Raw genomic sequence first — 25,148 nt, 5'->3', positions numbered from 1 at the left:
CTAATGTGAATATATCGCTCGTCGTTCCCTCAGAGGTGACTTTTAAGACCTTGTATGTCAGGATCGTAGGCTTATCCGTTGTTGGGGTTTCACTATTTTCCTTTACGTTACCAACCCAAGTTATCGCCGAGCTTTACGGCCTATGGATTACGAATCACGAAGTTTCCCTTCTGCTGTCAACCCATACCATACAAAATGCTATTTTCTCGGCCACTCTGGACAAAATATATATCAGTTAGGACATCACTAACATTAAAGAGATATCACGTGGTGTTGTCGGTATCAGATATACCGTAATAAAACTGAGTCCGGTCGTTTCGTTTGCGTTACGGTTTGTTTGATGTCTCAGACTTTTCAACGAGTAATTGAAGAATATACACTTTCAATTGTACAATCGATATTATATACCCCCGCAGTTCAACCACCCTAAGGTCAATCTCTATACTTTTCCATGCTTATTAAAGTAATGAGCCATATACCGTAATACTTCCAACTTCGTATTAACTGGAACGATTAGGGCACAAAAAGTGTAAACTAAACGAGTCCTGCGATGAGTCGACGAAGGAACCGAAGAAGTAGCTAGTTCTTAATGATATATCTTAAATTATATTTCTGTTTTTTGTTGCTCTGAGATCAAGTTTTTTTTCTTAGCAACTGCGTGGGTATACTTTTCCGTACAACGTGTACAAAGGAAGAGGTTTCTGACCTAACCTTTTACGAATGAACGAAATATATTCGTAACAATATATATCGAGTAAATAAATAAAATGGAATACGACGGTCGTGGCGGCGGACTGCGTGGGAGCATCGGCCGCATAAAACTTGTGCACTAGACGGTACGTCGTGAAATAATTTACTCGGTGATCGGATCGAAGACACGTATATATGCTATAGTACGGCCACCGTGTCTGTTCGCTGAAGAACAAAAAACACCTGCTAGTACTCTCGTTAGCGTCGCCATTTATATCGGAAAACGGCGATAGTTTTTTTTTCTCTCCAAAATTAACAGTATATATGTATACGCGCAATGACGAACTTAAACGTTCTAAGTTTATTATATATATATATATATATAATATGTATAGAAACCCTGTCAAAAACCGGCGTTATCGTGAAGGCGGCGAGATGTAGGAGTTGCGAGCGGGGTTGCTTCGACGAAGTGCGGGCGCGACCTTTTCGAAAACAGACACGTGCGCATTCCTCGGGCGGTCTTTATATCGGATTTGTCCGTAAACCACGCGAATACGCATGCAGACACAAAAACACAAAAAAGAATACAGAATACTGCAACGCCGTTGAAACGGCACGAGTTACACTTTTCCAATACGACTTAGCAGTACGTTTAAAATCCAAGTATGTATGTGTGTGTGTGTGTGTGTGTAATAAACGCATTCCTGTTCTATACTATTTCCGGAATTCCAGCCGAAAAGGCGTCTATATAATATATATATTATAGTCTCATTTCTGTATCCGAATACGTCGTCAAACACTATAGATATAATTATATACGTAGTACGATATTTAGTATAGCGCCACTATAATATCGATATTTCATTAATTTCCCCTTGTTTCGGAAATTATAATTTGTATTTAAGAGGTGATGTCATCGCATTATTTGTTTTCTTTCTCCCACGCTTTAAACTTAAAACTAAAATATCTGAAAATAGCTGTATAAAGTTGTTAGTTCAATATTATAATATTATGTTTGATGTATGATTCTTAAAATAACAAGTTACAACTGTTAAATTTAGACAACATTGGGACCCTCTAAATATTATTTTATTTTTAAAATAACAGGAATATTGGTACTAAAAACAAACTTTATACAATTTTAAAATTAACTATTTCAACAGTTTTAAAATGAGACCTATTGATTTTAATTGAAACATAAACGAATTACAACAAAACAACAAAGTATCTTAATTTTTACAATTAAGATTAGAATGTTTATTGCTCAACACTGGTTATTTAAACAAACGCTTTATTGAGGTTTCACTAAACCAAAAAAAAAAAAAAAAAAAACCATTAAATTGAGTTTTTAGTATGTTCCATCAGAGTTAGGAGTTAATTTAACTACCCTATTTCTATATGTGTGTGCGATATATACATATTTGCTTCCAGCAGAACCAACTGCGTGTTCTGAGTTATGAGTATATGTATCAATTTAAAAATACTCAAAAAAAAATTAAACGATAATGTAAAGAAGCCAATGTAAGAACACAGTTTAAGTTCTTAACTTTAAGTTATATAAAGGGTAATTTCACACTAATACTAAACCTAACATTACAAGGTTAGTTCTGCTAAACGCGAATTTGTTATATTGACGACGACAGCAAAAAAAAAAAAAAAACAAATAGTACGCTGAAATTATCTTAATAAAACTCGTAATGCTATTAATATTGCACTTAACGATTATATGATTATATAGGTAATTTGTTTTTATACTCGTATTACATAATAGTATTACCTATATAATTATTGAAGGTTGAGTGATTTACCTATTACAGTTTTATTAGACTGTCCTATTACTGTCTTTTGATTTTGGCTGTCGGTTAATTAAAATAGAAATTTTGAAACCAAAAAATTAATATTTCTTTGAATACAAAATAACTGTGTACATCATAAATGTGTATAGTTTTTAAAACTTTAAGTGTGCACACTATTCGTATGGATAAAAAAATTCCTGGGTGTCTAGACAACATTTTAAATATAATTTATAATACTACTCGTATAACATCACGCGCACGTAGGATAATGTTCTAAAACTTACTATAAGTTTTCCCTATTTTATACGCGATATGTGACTGCAGCCAAGTAACTGTTTAATTCACTGTGTATTAGTTTATTGATACAGCGCTTAATTTATTCAAATTGATTCCAAGAACATATTTTTATGTAAAGTAGGAAACAAGTTTATTTCTTTTCCTAAAACTAATAAACAGTTTTATAGATACGCTATTAGGGTTTATATATTTTATTGTACGCAAACGGTGCTGTTGGTTTGGTAGCCAAGTAAAATTGACCCTTAATCCTGAAAATGGTAAAAAAAAAATATTACAATTTCGTAATTTTTAAATTTTTAAATTATATAGTGATAACATACTGTTTGTTGACTGCCAATCCCATATATTGGACTTTTTGTTCTCTGGAGTATGCAAAGTCTCTGAAACAAGTGCCGTTGGTAAACGATTCATAGTTTAAACATCGCAATGAAGGAAATCCAGTAGGATTAATGACGGATTCCGCAAAATACTCCCACGCTCTGTCGTGGCTGCAAGCCACTAAAAAACATTGCATTTCAAGTGTAAAAAAGTTATGCAGTAATATTCGTGATTTTCCAGTAAATGTTTCATGATAATATAAAATAATTTCGTTGTACAATACTCGTATTTAAAAAACAAAAACAACAACAATTATCCACAGAAGTATCGACAGGATTTATATTAATATACCTCGGAAACATTGTATATAATATATTAATGATTTATACATTTTTTTTATTATGTGGTTTATAAGGCTTCAGTAACAATTGTTTTAACTAATAAGTGGTTTCATGTGAATTTCCATAAATTGATTTGGACGGTTTTTCAATACAAATTGTTGTAGTCTTACATTTTTCTTTAAATATAAAGTTATTTGTTTTAGGTTCAAAATATGAGCATTCAACTGTTAAATGTATACGATCTGCATAAATCGCGTTTTCGATTAGTATTATTAGTTTTCTACTGAATGATATGTTTGACCAACTAGATTTGAAAACTTATTATTCCACCCTTCGAGGATATTATTAGTTTGCTTGCAGCCGTTGAGGGTAGTTTTAATTATCCATTTAATGTTACTGGAAAACAGTGATTAAAACCGTTTTTGAAATCATCATCATAAACTATTAAGTTTTAATTATTACATTTAAATTTAATTTAAATCGTATGATAAAATTATTATTAAATTATAACTTAACATCGTTTATCTAGAATTTTCATTATTTATGTACTTAAAATTACATTTTCTGTGGTCATAAATATAATGTAAGACATAAGATTAAATTAAATTAATTACTATTTAAATATAAATAAAATATAGATAATCTACAATATAGTGTACTACTCGTAAATTAACGAGTACGTACTTAGAGGGTTCTCATTTCACAACAAGTAAAAAGGTTTCTTTTTATTGTTATGAAATAGTTCCTGTTTTGTACTGTAAGAATATAATGCAGACAGAAAATAATTATATCCTATGTTCATTTCTTGGTTGACAAAAACATTTATAGTTAAAATTGATTTTATCGAGGTGTCGATGTTTCAATAAACGTATTAAATAACAATGAGTAATATTCTTTGAATATTTATAACTCACTGAAGTTTCTTTAGTTATACATTTTAATGTTCTCACACTCTATACATAATGGAGTCGAGATAAGTAATGCCTACGTTTCCTATTGTCAAATTCAACAAACTACAGGTGCCCATAGCAACAAAACCCTATTATTCTTCTGACGTTCACTTATAAAATCTAATGTTTGAAAACTTTTTGCAATTTTTCTTAAGTTCCCTACAACAAACTTCATATTATTACACTTGAAATTTTACTTTAGTCCTAACTTATAGTCTATTTATGCACTATACGTTTTAGCGTCGAAAAAAAATTTTATTTCATAGCGCTACATTATTATAAATATTTTTGGTAAAGGTACACTTCTAATTAATGTAAAAATATATTACATATAAAATAATATGTTCTTAAGCAAACTTAGCACAGCTTTATTTAAAGTAAAATTATAAATACTATATGTTTCTTATCATCAAAAATATAGTAGAAAAATATTTAATAAATTTGTAATTGATTTAAACTTTCATTGATATATTTTATAAATTGTTGAAGAATTTGAAGAAGTTTATTAGTCATAACACATAATACTTTAAAAAAACTGTATGTCAATGAGAAAGTAATAAATATTGCATAATATACTCGTATTATTATAATTCAATTTTATAATATACCTAATATATTTAAAAAGATAACTAGAACAATTTTTTTTTTAGAATTATTTTTAGAATTTTTAATGATGATTTGTAAGTATTATGTTAAAAAGATAGCTTTTTTTAATTTCTCGAGTACTACTTAATCTTTATATTATTAAAAATCCATACATAATACAATAAAAAATAATTATAATAATGAAAAAAAGAGAGCATAATACTTTCAAACCAAGTATTTAAATCATGAAAATCAAATATATTTGTTAGTATGGAATAATCTGTCAATAAAAAAATATTTTATATTTGCCGAATTGTATACACATTTCTTTTATTTTTATAATGTTATTTTATAAAAACAATAATTTTAAATTATTATTTATTAATAAGTTAGAATAGGGCCGTTTTTTTAAATATGAGATTACATTTATAAAAGCAAAAGAGGATACAATGGATATCAGAGTATTTTGGTAGATTTAGTTACCAAATATTTAGTCCTTTATAATTAAGTATAAATATAACCATAATTTATTGTTTTATATAATAATACAACAAATAAAACTTTATTCAAAATCTACTTTTTTTCTCTCAATACTATTGTCTTAAGCTCTAGTTTTCAATTGACTAATTTTGTACTATGTTGTCTTGATTTATTCAGATTTTTTCGTTAATTTATTTTATGTCGGACTTCTAATTTATTAAATTCGTCTGCTGTCTAAAGTTTGCTTTTATTTCACTATTTTGCTCTTAAGAAAAAAAAAAAAAAAAAATGTTGACTTGATAAAACCTAAAAAAATGTAATAAATATTTAAAAACAAAATACAACGAATAAATGAATACATTACTGTTGTGATTTATACAAAATCTTAAACAAATGGAAAACCGTTTCAAAATTAATTGCGCTCTGTGAGAATAAATTTGTATACGAATATTTTTAATATAAACTCGTGTTAAGATGCGTTTTAAAAAATTAAAACGGTCAGGTTAAATATTTCAAATACATTATTGGGAAACTAAATAGTTGCTGGGACGTATGATGTATGCATAATAATATCTATAAAATTATAATCCCACTGTTTAAGAATGAGACTCAATCATATTCGTTTAAACAGTGTAGGTATTTAAATGTTTTTTAAGTTAACTGCGAGCATTATATAGTAATACGTAAGTACGTATGAAGTTTTTTAAGATATTATAAATAATATTATTATTGTATTGTATTTTCTCGAGTTTGTAAGACGACGCAGTGGCCAGACGTTAGTCATGATATTGACATGGTGAGGTGTGTAAATGGAACTCTAATATTATAGTGATATAAAATTGTATTTTTAACAAGCTACCATCGAATTTTGACGGAATAATACACCATAATCATGTACTCTCATAAGTAATAATCATAAAGTAACAACAGTATTGGCGTACTATCAGCGTCAGCAATAAGTTATAATATAATATTACTATATTTTTACCATGGACAATCACCCACTCGTATATAGGTATTATTATATGATAATGGAATGATATTGTTGTGGAAAGAACATGAACCATTTTGAAACTTGTGCAAAGTCATGATCGCGTGATATTCATGATATAATCAGACAAGTGATAACCTAGCGAGAATATAATGGGCTACTATAGTAGTACCAAATGGTATTAATTAAAGCTATTAAGTATGCTTAAGAAACTCTAAAATGTTATAGAGGTCCTAGGACTATTTTAGGTTTTTTTTTTTTTTTTTGGGGGGGGGGGGTTGCAATATTTACATAATTAGTATGATTTTCGAACTGATTACGTAGGCATTTTTACAGAGTACGTTGAACGTATTTTTTTTTTTAATTTAAAAGTTTTTTTTTTTTTACCATATCTTCAAAAAATAAAATTTAATTCATTTTTTTTTTGAGTTTTCAAAAAATACTGAACAATATTTTGATATAATTCTAATGGAAGACAGTATTAATTACTAAATATACATTTGGCATTCAGTTAAAGTAGGTCAATTACGAAAATTGGATTTTTTTTTATAAATTATTATCGTACCTACTGTATTTTTTATCAATCATCCACCCGTCCGCAGAACCAACACTCTGTGTAAAGTTGCTCGCAGCTATGGCTGGCAAGCTACACTGACTATTGTTTAATTAAATATGTTAACTATTTTACAAGTATAAAAATATTTTTAGCATATTTCATCACATTTCAGCGCATACTGCAAACATGTATACCGAATACACATATTTTAGCATTTTTTAGTGCATTAGCGTACGCTTATTACAGTGGCTTTTAGGGCGTCAACATATTATATATTAATATACAAACCCCAAATTTATTACATTATTACGAGTTTGGACCGTACAGTATCAGAGTAAGTATTTATATATTTTTCAGTTTATTCCATAGGGATTTCTATGTATCTAATGCATTATATTCATGTGGTGCACTAATGCTATCTAAATGGCATGTGTTATACGAATTAAATTATTTGGATATCCAGATTTAATATTGGAGAATATACTTTATAGGTACACGTGAAGTTAATTTATCAAATAATTTAATATATTTTTTTTTTACAATGTCCGTATTTTAATGATTTTAAATATTAATTCTGTAAGGTAAACAAATTTGATAGTATTTTTAATTCTATCTTATAAACTTGGTTAATAATAATAATAATAATAAAAAGTACTAATTCGTAAATGAGTATATCATAGTTATTCAGGCAGTTAATCTTATTTTTCCCGCACTTACAAAGTATGATTATATACTCACTGATTCTGGTTAAGAGGTTAGTCTGCGCTAATTCCCGAACGCTGCACCCAGGTTGCAATGGAAAACCACCGTTAGGGAAAAAATCAGCGTGACCTAGGGCCACTGGAAATCCAAACACACCGCCATCAGTATGTATAACATCCACAAATTCGGCATCCGAAGGCGTCAGATGTCCCATCTTTCCCGTCCACATGTATAGTGGAAAAGCCGGGTCGAGACCTGAAAAAGCGAGATGAAAATCGTACACATTATATTATTAAAATATTGACTATGTTACCTGTAACTTAAAATAGTATAAATAGTATTAAACATCGAAATCAAAATTTTTATTTTAGGGGTATCAATAGATTAATTATATTTTTACGTTAATACACAAATTACAAATACATAGATATATTATTTAAATTTAATACTTATACATTTTATTCTCTATATAAATTTTAGTTATTTCATAATTCACTATTATGACATTGTTATATCTGAATGTATTTTGATATTATGGTTCGTTTTTATATTATTATTTTAAGTCAATAACAACAAAATTAAATGTTTGTGAGAATTAGGATTCCATAAATTAATATTTAAAAATAAATATATTTTGAAAGCAGTACGTATCGATTCATAATTACCGGATCTCAAGTGGCCCATTATAGAGATCAGATATTATATTATTGGTACCTACGCATTTTAAGGAGATTTTTCGGGGATTCGATGTTCACCGCATGACATAATATAATATTATGTTAAGTACGAATGAATATAATTTCTATTACCGTATTATAATTCAAAACCTCACGTTCATATTATAAGGACGACAAAATTACAGTAGGCATAAATTAATCAAACCAAAATAAATTCCTAAATGTGTATAATAAAGTATAGCCGTGTATAGCGTTGTGTATGGCCGTTGATATTAAAAACCTCACGAAATGTTTTTTTATGTCATAATATATTATATTATTATCTATATTTATTGCGTCCTATACACAACAGTGTGTTGCAGTCATATATAATTATCGTAACGACGCACTACAAATGTACTCGTATATAATATCGGTGCAACGTAAAATAATTTACTTACTGTATGCCAATGGTATTCAACCTTTTTTTGACTCTCAACCTATGTCGGACTTAACAAGTAAGTAAAAAAAAAAAAAAACAATTGGAAGTTTATTGATACTATTTTATTAATTTTCAATAGATATATTGCATATGATAATAAATACCTAGACCATTATATTATGAATATTGTATAGGTACCTAATGCATGTTTAGTTGAGTTTTTTGGGTGTTTTAACACCTCCCGTCAGCCATTCATACGCATAAATTATATTTATACAAATATCTATTAAAAAAACTGTTGTCATACAGTTTTATTTTGAATTTAGGTATATCAATATTATAAAACAGAATGTGTAAACTCACAAGTGATAAAATATATAAAATTAAAACATCCCTTTAAAAAAAAAATACTCTACGTGCCTTTTTATTCATATAACCAATGTAAATATCTTGTGTAATCAATGAAACGTCGATGATACGTACTATGAAATTTTGGAGAAAAAAAATGTATTTTTATTTTATATTTTAAAATTTAAAACTAAAATTTATTTTATAATGTACTTTTAATATAATAATTATATAATATATATATATTATACTTCCATGTTATACATACAATATACCAGTTTTATTTTTAATTATTTAAAGCTTCTAAATTTATATTCAATATTCATTGAATCATTGTATGTTTTTAATCATTGTTCAATTATCCACACAATAATTAGTGTGAGGATAATCGAGTGACTACTATTACGTCTGTTTGACTATTTAAAATTATTCGATGTCTAAAATTATTATATACAAACGACTCATATATTATAATAAAATTTAAAAATTTAATATTTTTAGATGCAGATCGACACACTGAATGTATTGGTTCTCACAGTGATGGTGTGTGTGTGTGCATGTGCCATTACAATTTATAATAAAAATATTTGAGCAATTCTTATCACAGTATGATCATATTTTTTTTAGGTAAATCTAAACTCTCAAATTAATTACTTTCAAATGAAACTGGAGGTTTTTTATTTGACATGGCGAGTAGTCCGCAAAAATATATTTATGGGAGAATTTAAATTTTATGGTCTCTCAAATGTACCCAAATGTACAATAAATCTTTATTTTCTACTATTGAAAGTAAACAAGTATACTGCGATCCAAATTCGAGTATGTATCAAGTCCCGCGTTAGCTTAAAAGATCCTTAAAATAATATTTACATAGGTAACAACTGTTGTGGATTTTGTTTAATAACGTATGTCATTACTCATTTATCCTACATTAGTTTAATATGGAAACAATAGTCAATATTATTTTATATTACATATTATGTTATACTTTTATCGTTCGAGCACAGGTGTTGATTTAACCCTGCAATGGAGACGATTTGGTCCCCGTGGCCAATATTATAATATTATACACGATGTAAATTTAAACGTGCAGGTATAAAATCTAGTGATGTAAGACGGGTTATACGCGTTACATAAGCCCGTGTCCTGTGTATATATATATAATATATATATACAGATAGGTACGCAAATATTATTCCTCGCGCGTAGCTCGCATAAAACCGTTTGTCGTTTTCGTAAATCATTATAATATGTAATTATTATCATCACGCGTTCCATCCGTTTTTAGAGGGGGCGCAGAAAATTTCCCGACCATAGAACCGTAAACCACAACCCGTTTACGTGTACCAAGTGTGCGCTTTTTAATTATTCTCCTTCGAAACATTGCCCATACCGCCTTTGTCTTTCGCAAATTTCCACAAAACGTTACAAACAACCAAGTTAACACTCGAGCATAATTCTCGAAGTACAGATAGTACGCCAATAATTAAAACTTTATATAATAATATGAATGCGAAAATGATAATGAATATATCGTATCGATAAAAACCATATGTTTGCGCAGTCAGCAAATTATGTTTCTGTGATAATGTTACACATATTCTGTTTTACTGAAAATAATCGAAAGCAGAAAATAAAAATAATATGTTTAATTAGTATGGCCAATTATTATCTATTTTTATCTTTGTATAATATTTAGATATTATTTGTCCGTAATTGTAGACGCAATCGAAAGAATATCATTTAATCGAATTCTATGTCATCGTATAATAATATTATTATTGGATTTCTCGTGTTTTTAAGTACGTTACGGAAACACTTTTCCCATCGAAACTTTATTAATTTGCATTTTATTACAATATCGAAGTTTGAAAAGTTTGCGTGCTATGTGTATTTTGTGCGCATAGTTAATTAATAATAATAATTTTAAATAAGTTTCTAGATGTTCTGGAAATCAGCGATATTGGTTGATTAATGAATATCAATATTCCAAATATTTTTTTCGTATAAGGCTTAAAAGTTAAAAAATATAAGCTTTTTTTCTCTTAATACTTTTCACATGTATTTTTAATGGTTATAAATTATGTTATTAATTTGAAAGTAAACTTAATATATCATAATATTGTAATAATATTATATGATTTCTATACCTATACATTGAATAATTAATTGATGTACAGATTATTATTATTATTATTATTACATAACGTTCATGAAATATTAACGTTTGACATCGATAAAAAAATATAATATAGTTTATTGTATTTTTATTATTATTTATTATCTGTTATACCATAAAATGTGTCATTTTCAAACAAAAATATAATTTAAACTATAAAATACATCATAAAAATTGACATTTAATATTTGAACATACTTAATATTTATTGTTAAAAAAAAATCGAAATAAACGTATGTAAGTACCTACATATTTTATTTCTTGTATTTATTTAATACGAAATGTGTATTTGCACTATTTGGTAGCAATTTTATGCTTGAAATTGGAGTTTTAAACATAAGCGGTATTCTAAATGACTTATGAATTATGATTGACTACCGAAAACATTATATTATGTTTAAATATTGAAATTAAATTTAGGAAATAACTATGTAAACTATATGAGATAACTTCTATGGCGTAATTGTGATAAAATATATGTCAAAATATAAAATGTGAAACTATATTGGTCATAATTATAATATGAAACACTGTGTTACAATACAGCAAATAAGCAATAATAAACTTATATTCAAATTAAATGTTTAAAGATGTGTAGTAGTTATATAAATGTCAATTTATTTAAATTTCACGATTATTTTTTTTTTTTTTTTAAACGCCAAACATTTTAGGAGCGTAAGTAATTTAATTTTGAATTAAGTTTTGAATAAATTTTAATATATTTAAAAACTTTGTAGGGTCATTCGACATTCGAGTTGTTTATTTTATGTAATCTAATTAATTTTGATTTCCTTTTTAATTATAGTACACTTTACAATCATAATATTATATATTAGGTATTGACTTTAATCAAATAACATATGTTTAATAGAAATCAATACTATTATTTAAAAAACGTTTTGAGAAAATATTATTCTAAAACTTATAAGATATCTATCTAATTTAATAAAAATTTATATTGTATGTAAATAATATGTTATAGGTAAATTAAACATACAGTATATTTTATTATCTTTATAAAATAATAACACTTATTTTTTATTATTAATTATTCAAAAATAATAATTCTATGAATTAACTAGTAGTTTGGTATTGTTAGGTAATGTTAGTAATGCTAATTATGTTTTAATTTTATTATATTTAAAATTAAAGTATAATTTGAGAAGATAAGTATTAAATAATAAATACTATGTCATTTTTACTTATATTGGTATCACCTTTATATTTCATGCTTGTATTCACGTAGTTAAACATTTAATACAAAACGATATTTAACTAAAATATAGGTTTTATAATATGTACTAACCTGTAATTCGTGGAAGTTTTCCGATCTTAAGATTTTTACCAGTGAACCCTGCTATTTCAGCGCCCAGACTGAATCCAATTAAATGTATTTTGGAAAGATAGAATTTTCTGTACACTAAATATTCTATGAACTTGGCCAAATATTTAGCAACTATACGCGTATTGAGTACTGCGTGACTATACCACGGAAATGCGCACATAGGACTCCAATCCACTATTATAATATTCACACTTCCTCGATGTAAATACGCTGCAAACATTTACCGTTTTAAATCACTTTAAAAGTAGGTAACTATTATTTTGCGTCCCTCTCCGATTTAACCGTTTTAATAATTTATATTTTTTTAAATAATACCTTTTTTTATGGTCTCCGCACCCTTGGAGTTTCCCTGCTCGGTAAACCCGTGAACATAGATCACGGTTGTCAAATTTCGCATCATATTAGCTCTGAGCAGGGAAACATCGTCACCGATATATATGCGTTTCGGATGAAAAGGGTTGCTCCTGGACAACATTATTTTTGTTTTTGATTATAATTGGTTTTTTTTTAGTGACATATATATATAATATTAAGAATAATAATAACATAACAGAAATAAAACGGATACACACATATACGTAACGCACATTACATACACAAGTATACTCACACACATACACAAGACACACACACACCTCGAATATGAAAAAAATGCGATGTCCTCTTTTTCGTTTATTGGACAACAACCTTCACATCGACCCCTGGGCGTCATTGTAGCGGAAAATGGATTTTTACCTGAACGATAAAATTGTGGTTTCACAGTTTGCTCTAGTGCTCTCATCATTTAAAAGTTGAACTCACCCCAAAATAACGTGAAGGTCATGCATGCCATGATGCCTAGGGCCACCATGATTAATTGGCATCACAGAACATCGGTATCACAATTTGGTTTGTTATGGTACAACTGTAAGAGTATTTATTTATGTATACATATATAATACATATTATATCGTAAAATATACGTTATAAGTGTTTTTAACGTAAGAAAAAAAATTAATATCTACCACCGAATATGCGTTAGCTGAATGGAAAACATTACTAAACGTTTTGCTGCTTGCAGGGCTTCGTTTATGTATTTTTTTTTCTCCCCGCCAGCTCTTCTACGCCCAAGGTTAAAGCTAATGGAAATTCACAAATAACAACAATGGCAAATTCTTCTGAAACTTAAATGTATTTTGTTTATTTGGAGTTATAGTTATACAGAATAGTATGTACCTATTTATTCATACCGCGGCGTTTAGCCGAAAATTTATTGTAAATAATTGATACGTCATATAATTTATAATTATATAACTATTATCAATTTAGATAAAAATAAAACCTAAAGATCATAATATAATGCTTATACTTTTAAAACGTTTAAATTGTGTTTTATATCGTTACTCATACGATATGTTATATAACATAATATTAATATTATATATCAGGTATTATACTGATACACATATGGATACCTATGAATTCGCATTGTGATATTTTAATTATTTTATTGCCCTGAGCCTACTATTTATACCTTGTTGCGTTCGCGTAGGACGAACGATTATGGGTAATAATGTAATAATAATATTATATCGTCGTCCTTGGCACGACTCGAAAATAATATTCACCGATACGAAAACCATGACTACAAAATTTAATGTCGAGTTCAAGTCACCCAAATACGAAAGAAAAAAAAATAATTTCACCGATATTATCGTATAGACTTTTTGATACTAGAATTAATGCATTCAAACGCATCGCACGAGACGACAAGTACACTCATTGCAAACGTTGTGGAAAATAAATATCCGATAAAATGAAAAACAAAACGAAACGGACGTGACGTGAACGCGACATGTTTTCGGTATAGGTTTCGACAAACAAAATGTGTTCACTTGCGAACGAAAGACGATGACGATGGTAATTTATTGTATTAATAAAATTATACTCTTCAAAGCATCGCGGCGGTAGTGCAATCCGCATAGTACCAGCTACGAGTGTGCTATCCAATATCGCCGACTTACAGTAATCAATAAACCGTGTGTTTCAAAACCTTTTATATACCGATATTTATATTATATCATCTGTTAAAATATTCCGTCGGTTTTACCTTATAATTACACAGATACAACACCAGCTATATCGCATATTCGTATATTATTATGTCCACATTTTAATATCGTTATGTAGTCGTGTGCTCGTATACACCATATGAAAAAACGCGTTTTCCCGTTTTCCGCACGTCCTTGTACAGAAAACGGGGCCAATTATCCGGCGGCGTAGAAGGGGGCGCAAAAAATTATAATAGTAATAAAAAAAAAAAAATCAACGACACATATTTTAGACAACGCGTCGCCGCTGATTTACGACAGTTCATTATCGTTTAACACGGTAAAATATATATAATTTTATTATAATAATTTCGCTTCCGAACAAATATAATGTATATATATGTATGCATTATACACGTGCTGCAGCAATTAATTTGATACGGCCGACGAGCTCGTTCGCGCGGTTTCGACACTCCGTGACAGTATATATGACATTATGTTCATGTCGACTGCCGTGATATTGTCTATAGTAATATTTCATAGGCGCGACTACACGAGTGCCATAACGGAGCAATTATTTATGTAACGTAAATATCAGATATACATTTTTTTTTTTATATATTTACATTATTTTAGCTTCTGACCGAATCGATACATAATATGTGGGGTTATAGAGGCAGGAACTTCGGAAATTTACGGTTTTAATAAGAAAACCGTTCAAATAGGAAAGCGAAAGCACGAATCGGATAAATTAAGATTTAGAACAGATGCGTATGACTTAAAACTAATAATATGTGTACAAGCGTAGTATTTTAAGTACCTGCTGTTTGTGTATTTGTCATATAGTAATAATTGGGATACTCGGTTCCACGGTCGACTATATTGTTTAGATAATTGTATCTATCTAGACAATTTATACAAATAAACATAATCATTTATATTTTTGTATTGTCTAGCTAAAAAATAACTAAAATTTTTCCTTTTGGCCGGAAGTTACTAACTTTTCAAAGCTAACGAACCTTTACTTGATTTATTTTATTTTATTTCCGCGTTACCTTATCTATTGTTCATTTAGTGTAAACATCGATGAGTTATCGTATATTAAAAAAACATCCGTATTATGTATATGAATTATTATGATTATACAGTTTTAAACTTAAATAATAAAGGTATAATATTTATAGTAATTTATTATATTTATAACAAAAATGTTACTTAAAAATACAAGTTTTAAACTATCTGTTTTATCTAGACGCAATATTGTGTTATCTACGTATTAAATAATCAGTTACTAATAAGTTCAATCAGACATTTATTGGTTATCTTTGTTCAACGCTGAGTCTATTATTGTACGGTTAGCGAACCGATTGGGTCGATAAGTTCGATGTTTAATTTTTTTCGCCAAGTGTTTCGCATACAAAAGCTTATATCGACGAAGATTATAATATCGTCTACAAACATTGCGATTTGGCGCGTAGGCGGTCTTAAAGTTTATTTGCTCAAATCGAAATACACGAACCCCGTAGGTCAAATACATTACACGATTTATACTTAGTATAACTACAATCAACAGACGAGATAACTATAGATCTAATAACATAATAATATCATTATTACACAATTGTTATTATAATCGGAAACACGCGAATACCTGTACACCGGCACCGCAACTGCCACAGCGGCAACCGGTCGACAACGATAAATACTTGACAGTGTAATAAGTGTTATTATGTCGATGAAATCCGTTTGAATAAATATTTTGTTTTTGCAATAATTATAATAATTCCGTTTATCCGTCTCGTCGGACGGACGAGCGTTCGTGTCGTCGTCGCGGCCGTACAGTGGTACGCAGCCTATTCGACGACGGCCATCGTCATTATACACACACATACATAGAAAATTACTATATCGTTTTGTTTGTTTCGTATATAGAGCCACTTGTTAGTTGCTAGCGATCCGTTTACATTTTCATTTTACTTTTGTTTTTACAGGACAAACTGTTGAACAAACTAGACGAGAAGGAACAAGACGAAGCAAAAACGCCGGAAGAAGAGGTGGGTTTGAGACTTATTCGCTATAATAATATTATGTACACCCAGACCCCATGATATTCATTATACATGTATAATGTATACTAGTGTACACCGCGAAAATCCATACGGAGAAAAACTCCGAAGAATGTATGTCGTTTTGCAATAAACGTTGAGCGTTTGTGTAGTACGAAATGTTGTAGAAAAAAAATATGGTCAGCGGCGCAGTACACATATATCCTGATCACAATAATAATAACGGCACACGATATTTTTATTATTATTATTTGTACAAGTTGTTCGTGTTTTTTTATTATATATTTTCACGTTCGCCCAAAAATCATCAATTGCTCGGTAAACTTTGTTTTCATACAACGCACATAAACATATTTTTTGACTTTAGTTGACATGTACTCCAAAATTGAACATTCATATGTATTGAATGTATACATAATATTATACCAATAAAAAAACCTGTCCTTTCTTCGCTACACATACACGATTATATTGAATTTGCTGGTTAGTTTTTTTATATATTATTTCTAGATGCCCACTTTAATTTCCTGCTAAAACATATTCATTTTAAAATTAATTCAACCCCATCGTCCCCATCAATATTAAACGTGAATTTTGTTCACGAAAAAAATAATGGAAATATACCTTCAAATGTTATGCAAGTGTTATTGGCAACTTTTATTAATAACGTTTAAAAATTGTCTGTATAATTTCCCTTTATATTGTTTGAACACACTAACGTGTTAAAAAATACAAATACTGATCCCAAATTTACAACAAACACGAATTGTTTGTCAACAAGTATAGTTTAAAAATATTATTAGAATAGCTATACATTTTTATTTATGCTTAATTATTGTTGATATATTTTTTTCTAAACCAAGCTAAAAGAGTTACAAAAAAAAATGTATGATTTTATAAGTTAATTTAAATATTAGGTATAGTTTTTATGTATTACAAATCGTAATTATAGGTACAGTCGTACACACAGACAACATATTAAGTTAACACATGAAACTAAAGTAAGCTATTTTTGCTTCGTAAAGTATAAAAGAAATAATAGGTAGGTAATTAAAATATTTTAAATATCATGCAATACTTATTATATGACACTATATAATCTAAATAATCTATTAAGCAAAAAAAAAAAGGTAAATAGAACCAGACAAAAATTCAATGAAACAAAAATAATGTTAATATATTATGAAAATAAAATATTGAATTTAAAGTAATGTAGTAATGTAGATTTTCATAATTTATAGAAACTGTTAGGAATCACTGAACTGGCATTTTTGATAAAGGTAAAAACTTTATAGGAGCTTTTGCATTTGTGACTATGGATGGTTTCTTGATAGTTAGCTCTGATTAAAAATTTATTATAAATAAATAAATATTGAGCATTTGTTTATACCGTTTTTTTGTTCTAATCCTCCAGTCCTGTCGACATGCGTGTTTTCATTTTCGCCTTGGTTTTGTTTGCATTAAACGACATCACGCATATCCTACAATAATGAATCGTATAGTGAAATATGTTATATTGTTATGCGTGATTTCATTGCAATGTAACAGGTCTTACTGTAGTTTGAAAATAGTTTATATTTGTTAGTTTATATTTTTTTTCATTTTTTTTTTTGCGTATCTATAAATAACAATTATTGTTAGAACAGAGTTTAATATTTGAATAACCAGTTAAAACTAAACAAATTATTTAATTCTAGCAGTTTAACACTAGCAAAACAATTATTGACCCCGATATTATAAACATTATTAGTTAAATCACAAATATTAATTATATCTTATCGACCAGTGAGTAGAAAAGTAACATTACTTTCACTACAGACAAAAAAAACATTAAATTAAAAAATTGTTATTTAAAGTTAATAATTTACGCATCGATTTATATTTTAAGAAAAAAAACACATAAATATGTAGATTATAGAGTACTTTGAAAATTAAATTCTGTTAACAACAGATTACCTATAATCTCTGTTTTCCATTTAAAAGTTAACTAATATTATTATTGACGATTTAAATATTATTAGGTATATTATGTTTTTATCAAAATATTTCATTATAATAAACTATTTTTTTGGTTAAATTTTTTTTTTAGGTGTATCCGTAATTTTATTAATAAAGAAATCATTTTGGCTTACGTGAGAAGAAGTAATTTCAGATTGAAGCAATATTTCTGACTTTTTTTTTTTTAAAGCAAGTAAACAAATAACTCATCAAGATACTAGCTTGAGTGCTCGACCTAGACATAATTTAGTCTGACAACTTCCAGCACGAGATAATATTGATTATTCCCCAAGGCATATCTATTAGTTTTGGCACTACACAATTTTCAAATAAAGAAAATAACAATGATTAAATATATAATACATAACACAAGTCACAAAGAAAAATGTCTTTCACTAATAAAAATATATACAGGATGATTCTTGCCCATAGTTAAAACTCATCATCTCAAAACGTAACTATATTTTTGAAGTTTTTTTTTACATTATCTGAAATTATTATATATTACTAATGAGTATATAACTCAATTACACAATTGTTGAAAAAACATTAAAAAATTCATTATTTTTTTATGGCTTATACTTTTTTGAATCTAAACATGTGTGCTTATGTCATATTTTAGAGCAATATATTATTTTACATAGAATCTTATATGTAAAAAAATCGTATTTTTAAAAGTAGTTAATATTTTAATAAGTACCTATCTGGTTGTAATAATTTTATAAATATTTACAGCTTAGATGAACAGAATAAATTGGTATAATGCTAGTACTTAGAACTTTCTAACTAACAACTCGTTTGAAATAAGATATTTAAATATAAAAATTGTACACAAAAATGTTGCTTCAAATATGAAATTAAAAATATAGTTCAAAAAATTAAATCATAAAAAATAATGCAATTTTTAATATATTTTTCAAAAAAATTGTTTTGTATAATGACTTATGTATTATAAAAGAAAGAAAAAAACAATTTTCAAAAATCTAAATAATTTTCTAGTGTTTATTGCTAAAAAAAACCACACAGTTTACACAAATATACAAACATAATAGTATAATACTGATATACGACTGAATATTGAGAATCTCTCTATAGGACATTTTCAAATTCAACACACGATTCCTGTTACGTGGAGTAGTTGTTTAGAATTTTCTATGAATCATATTATATAACCACATACACTGTAGTACTAACATAACATTTCCAATGTATTGATATACTTATGAACATAAGTGTGTATGATATATTTATATAACAGATGTAGTTACTAATACGATTTACATAATATTTTTATACATAAATTATTATACATGATTTTTCGAGCTTAGAACTTCAAAAAAAAATATAATAGTCTTATTGACAACTGCATTTTAAAACTGATTACAAAAAAATGATAATGAATCACACTTATGTTTGTTTATTTATTTATGTACATTTATAAAGACATAATATTTAGGTAGATAGTTTAATGCATTATTATTAAATATATACACAAGTGTATTATATTTATTTTTCAAATAACAGATTATAACATGTTTGCACTTGTTCAATATTCAAATAGAGCCCATTTAACTGATACTTATTCAAATAACAAAGCGTATTTTGTATTAGTATTGCATATGCAATAAAATACGAACATTTGTTTCTCAAGTATAAAATAAATATTGCAATCATATGTTTTTATAGTATGTATACAGATTCTGAAAAGCTATCGAAATATTATTATATTGTACATAAAAGTATACAAAAAAAAAAAATGTACGCTTAGTAATTATTACATTAGAAACTGATATTTTATTATAAAAATTAATATTGATTTAAATGGAACTTTTAACCAAAATTCATATCTAATGGTAGCTTTTGCCATGAATTTATGAAATTAAATGATATATTTATTTACATAAATTATTTATTTATTTTGATATGGATTTTGTATTTATGTTCAATCAATTTGTGTAAGCATCTGCAATAATATATTAACTAACTTTAATTAAAAATATTGTGGTAAAATTCAAAACTGAGAATCCCCATTAGTATCACTTTTAAAAATGAATATGATAAGACGTCATTTATATAGTATTATACATTTTATATGCCCTACATGCATTCCGTGATTACATTCATACTGGTAATGACAAACCATCTGTAAATAGTCAGTACATTTCTTAAAAGTCCATTAATATTTAATAAAGTAAATAACATAACAAATAGTGGTAATAGAAGTACTGTTTTTTTTTATCTATTTAAGTATTACGGAAATGCATACGTATATGTAGTAAGTTTAGATGTAAGTGAATAGGTGTTCTTACATACTATAAATTATAGCATATAGGTACCAACTACCTATTTGACTATGTAGGAATATAAAACATCAGTGTAGCAGATAAATATAATGTAAAATGTAGGTATTTTATTTTTTCCTCATAAACATCCGTTCCCATTTAGCGTAAACAGTCGGAAAATTCGTTCAAATGGAAAAAAAAATGACTTACCTAGGTGTTTCTAGATAGTTTCTGGATACTTTTTGATAACAGCGTGGACGATTATGTGATTTAACATTTTCCATTAAATTTTAATATTCCGTATAAATAATATTATTTTACGAACAACACACCACTGTATTTAAGTATAATTTGACGTGAATTATTTTTTTTTTCAAAATTTTCACATCGTACTATACACTCGTGGGATAAGTGTTTTGATACATTTTCTAGAGAATTCATATGGTTAGTACACTGGCATGCTCGATAGAAAAAATGTATCAATAAGATTTTATTAAGATGTGAGTATTATTATAACACAATATGACAGGCATTTTATAACATTTTTACGGAATGATAATCCTGTCAAACAATTTAAAAAATTATATTTGAATATTATAGAAAAAGTATTAACAAACTTATAAAGTTCTGAATATACGTATACATATATTAATATATTATTTACAGAAGGATTTCTTTCTAACTTTTTAGGTTGTCAAAAAATATTATGTCTTTATTTTCTTTGGTATATAAATGTTTTCATGTTATATAGGTAGATAAAATGCAATTATTAATATGGTGTATACGCAAATCAGTTATATATATTTAATATCACTGTATGCAAAAACAAATTTTGATTTTTCACGTTAAAATTATAGATTGTGCACATATGAGTTTCAGCATTTATTTTAAAATGTCATCACTCAATCATGAATGATGAATGAAAATAATGTAACTAATGTAATCGTTTAAGTGTGTATGTTGTTACATATTGTCCCCTTTTATTAAAAATATGTTAAACATGCCATTAAGAAAATTCAATTTCAATAACGTTAACAAATACGTTTTATAAGGCTTTTAATATTTAAATAAAATGTCACTGAACATAAGTATATGTGTAAATTTTAATATTTTTCTATACGCGTATATAATATTATATTATAGCACTGTTGCACACCTGCCCGCCATTAAACCATTGTTCACGGTGTCCTGAAAGCATTACTCTACCTTTACACTATATGCTTACATTCGCATGGAAAAATCGATGAGTCAGGTCACTAGGACTCCAAACCCTTAGGAAGCAATTTATAAAAAATATAACATACTAAGTGTTTCATTATCATTTACCATGATATTATGTATCTACGAGCCTACTTTGAAAATTGTTGCCGTAATTTGTTTTCACTGCTATCGCATTCAAAAGGAACATCAGGCGAATGGCCAAATGCCAAGACGTTTATTGACCAAATAATTAAATTATATGCTTGACATTTAACACAATTCAGGCGGATGGCATACGCCGGTAAGAAATCAAATAAATATCGCAATTAGTTTTAGTGATCAACCCATTTTAATAGTTTATACAATATAATTTATGCCCAAATAATAATCGCTAAAACACATAACACAAAATAATGTATAGTATAATAAAATATAATAATATAAAGATGCAACATTATTTAATATATTTAATTTTATGACCTTTTTGTATGAAGCCAGAACGATGCAGAAAACAATGTACAAAACATAATCAATAAAGTTTCATTCCGTACCTATACCCACTTACGCATACGTACCTACATATTATGTATGAACACAAAAAATAATGATATGACGTGTAGTTTGAAATACATGTTTGATCGAAGTCAAATTGCAGTATAGAGTATTTTTTTCTTAGTAATACTGTAATATTTTTCTGTCAAAAATTTTGATTTTTTTACGAGAAAAGATGAAACAATAAAAGCTTGTTGACTTTTATAATGATATTATGATAATCTAATTTTCAAAATTATTCAAAATTATTGTGATTTCAGTATGACTTACAAATTGAATTTAGCGATATTATGAAATATTTGTCTTGAAATTATACTTAAAGGTAGTTATCTTAAGTTCAGAGTGGAGCGATGAATGAACTCTTCTTGTTATTTTTTGTTTGAACTCTGGAGACACTTTATAGAAAAAAATCTTCAATTTTGATGGTTGTTTATGGTTACAAATTAATAACATATTATAGAAATATTATTATTTCCAAAATATCTTGATTCTTTTTATGTTGTATATAACAGACATTTAACAGTTTTTTTTTATTTTTAACATTATACTTTTACAAAAAAAAAAAAAAAAAATGTATACTTGGTTTAAAATGTTGAACAATTTAATGTAAGATACCTTCTAAGTGTTTCTTATTGGAATTTAAAAAAAGCTAAGCTTAAATCAACATTAATTTTTGATGAGTATTTGAAGTAAGAATTTTTATAAAAGTCATTTAAATCGTAAAAATTGTTAATTATTCAATAGTCAGTAATATATAACATAATATTATTTTAAAACCTAAGATGTGAAAAAGATAGTTCATGAGTTTTCCTTTACAAAAAAAAAAAAAAAAAAATGGTTGAACGTAAAGTCATATTATATTTTTATGGGCGTTAGAAGTTCAAATTTTAACGACATTTGATATTATAATAAACATATAATATTAACAATTTATCTGCTCCAACAATTTTTATTATTTTGTTATTATTCAAAAAATAGTAACCATAAAAGCTTGAAACATCCCACTGTTAATTAAATTCTATAATTATACACATAGTCTATAAAGGTACTGATTATATTTAATTATTTTAATTAAGCAAATAACTGTACTATGCATTGTTGAATGTGAAAACAATTTTACTGTCTAAATACTGAATACATAAGTCAATTACTCAGTAGATTTAAAAAAAAAAAAACAGAAACGTACTGAGAACCATACATTTTATTCAAGTTATTTTTATTTACCTTCGAATTAAATTAAATAACCGCGCGAAACGTTGAGTTTGAATAACTTGATTAAAAATGTTGCTCATAAGTAATAACTAATGAGGTGATTTAAATACTGGGTTGTTAACACTAAACTTCTATATAAGAAAAAAATGTCTGTAAGTAATTATTATTAACGATACTATAAAACAAACAGTATAGATTTTAGACCGGTCGTGTAAACAAGTGGGAGTTATAAAGGAATAAAGCCACTTTTGTTAGGATATACAAACAATCATTTATTATACTTAATGAGGTTCGTGCGCGTTGTTAAGCGAATCATCAATAATGCAAGAAACTCATTTCCAGTTATCTATGGCTAATATTATATTATCCTATTTTATTTTCGAAAAGCCCACACACAATACATTTAATCAAGACGGAAATATAATAATACTTCCAATTATTATAAAAACATTGACATCACTAACTTCTAGCTATGATGCTACTAAATCAATAATATTATTGATAATATACATTAATCATTTTATTTATTGTACCCAATAAAATATATTTGTTTTTATTTTAAAAGAGCTTAATCATATCAAAAACTAAAATTAGTATATTCTATATTATATTGTTATTGTCATACTTAATTACTTAAGTATGTATTATAAATTTGTAATTTTATATTTACGAAATATGCCAACGAATCAATTTGCATATTATATTTTTGGTGATCGAACGAAACAAGAAAATTATATTGGTTTACGATTTTTTTTGGTTGTTCATATTATTTTTATAGTTTTATTTGAAAACGCCTTTATGCGTACTACTGAAATTATTTCTTACATCTGGTAACCTTTTGTAATATAACGAAATTTGGAGCTTTTTCAAATAAAAAGTTTGCAGAGAATCTTGGTATTAAAAATAAAAACGATTCCGATCAATATAACTATACGATTGTTGATTCTTTCAACAAATGGTTTTCTTTAACCATTTTCCATGTTTGAAAAATGAATTCTGTAAATAATTCTATTACTCGATATTCGATTTCCTGATTTATTAAGGTGGAATTGTTTTTACCTGTGATGTATTCTCAAAACAAATCATAATTTTTAAAATTTAGATATAAATCTACATTAACGATTTTGATTAT

At 27.1% G+C, this 25,148-nt stretch overlaps 2 protein-coding genes across 7 annotated transcripts in view; one reads left to right on the top strand and one right to left on the bottom strand.

Moving 5' to 3' along the window:
* LOC114119501 (uncharacterized) overlaps window positions 1-25,148 on the top strand; it is a 43,013-nt gene that overhangs the window by 6,004 nt on the left and 11,861 nt on the right. Inside the window, exons 1-2 of one of the 2 annotated variants that reach the window (XM_050207887.1) lie at window positions 14,351-14,575; window positions 16,698-16,760. In XM_050207887.1, the coding sequence (XP_050063844.1) occupies window positions 14,567-14,575; window positions 16,698-16,760 (72 nt within the window). In that variant the 5' untranslated portion in view covers window positions 14,351-14,566. Of the gene's footprint in view, window positions 1-14,350; window positions 14,576-16,697; window positions 16,761-25,148 lie in introns of those variants that run through there. The other variant, XM_027981076.2, reaches the window with a different exon arrangement.
* On the bottom strand, window positions 2,860-13,999 carry LOC114119500 (pancreatic triacylglycerol lipase). Of its 5 annotated transcripts, XM_027981072.2 has the most exons (8): window positions 13,681-13,987; window positions 13,478-13,580; window positions 13,312-13,411; window positions 12,992-13,140; window positions 12,638-12,886; window positions 7,743-7,961; window positions 3,104-3,281; window positions 2,903-3,031 (listed from the first exon to the last, which is right to left on the bottom strand). In XM_027981072.2, exons 2-8 carry the CDS (start codon window positions 13,524-13,526, stop codon window positions 2,959-2,961), a joined length of 1,017 nt encoding a protein of 338 aa, XP_027836873.2. In that variant the 5' UTR covers window positions 13,527-13,580; window positions 13,681-13,987; the 3' UTR covers window positions 2,903-2,958. The 5 variants fall into 5 exon arrangements, with proteins under 5 accessions (XP_027836874.2, XP_027836873.2, XP_050063817.1 ...); XM_027981073.2 differs by having other exon boundaries at window positions 2,860-3,031; window positions 3,104-3,163; window positions 13,478-13,999; XM_050207860.1 differs by having other exon boundaries at window positions 13,478-13,986.

This window comes from Aphis gossypii, chromosome 1 (genome assembly GCF_020184175.1).
Source record: "Aphis gossypii isolate Hap1 chromosome 1, ASM2018417v2, whole genome shotgun sequence".
NCBI classification, from domain to species: Eukaryota; Metazoa; Arthropoda; class Insecta; order Hemiptera; family Aphididae; genus Aphis; species Aphis gossypii.
This window is presented reverse-complemented; position numbering and strand designations above follow the sequence as displayed.

Bases quoted from the DNA above. Each gene is read 5' to 3' on its own strand.
- LOC114119500 (XM_027981072.2), bottom strand. From the start codon at position 13,526: ATGGTGGCCCTAGGCATCATGGCATGCATGACCTTCACGTTATTTTGG. The intron at 13,412-13,477 runs GTGAGTTCAACT...TTTATCGTTCAG, and splicing joins GACCTTCACGTTATTTTGGG to GTAAAAATCCATTTTCCGCT. The intron at 12,887-12,991 runs GTATTATTTAAA...AAATGTTTGCAG, and splicing joins TGCGGAGACCATAAAAAAAG to CGTATTTACATCGAGGAAGT.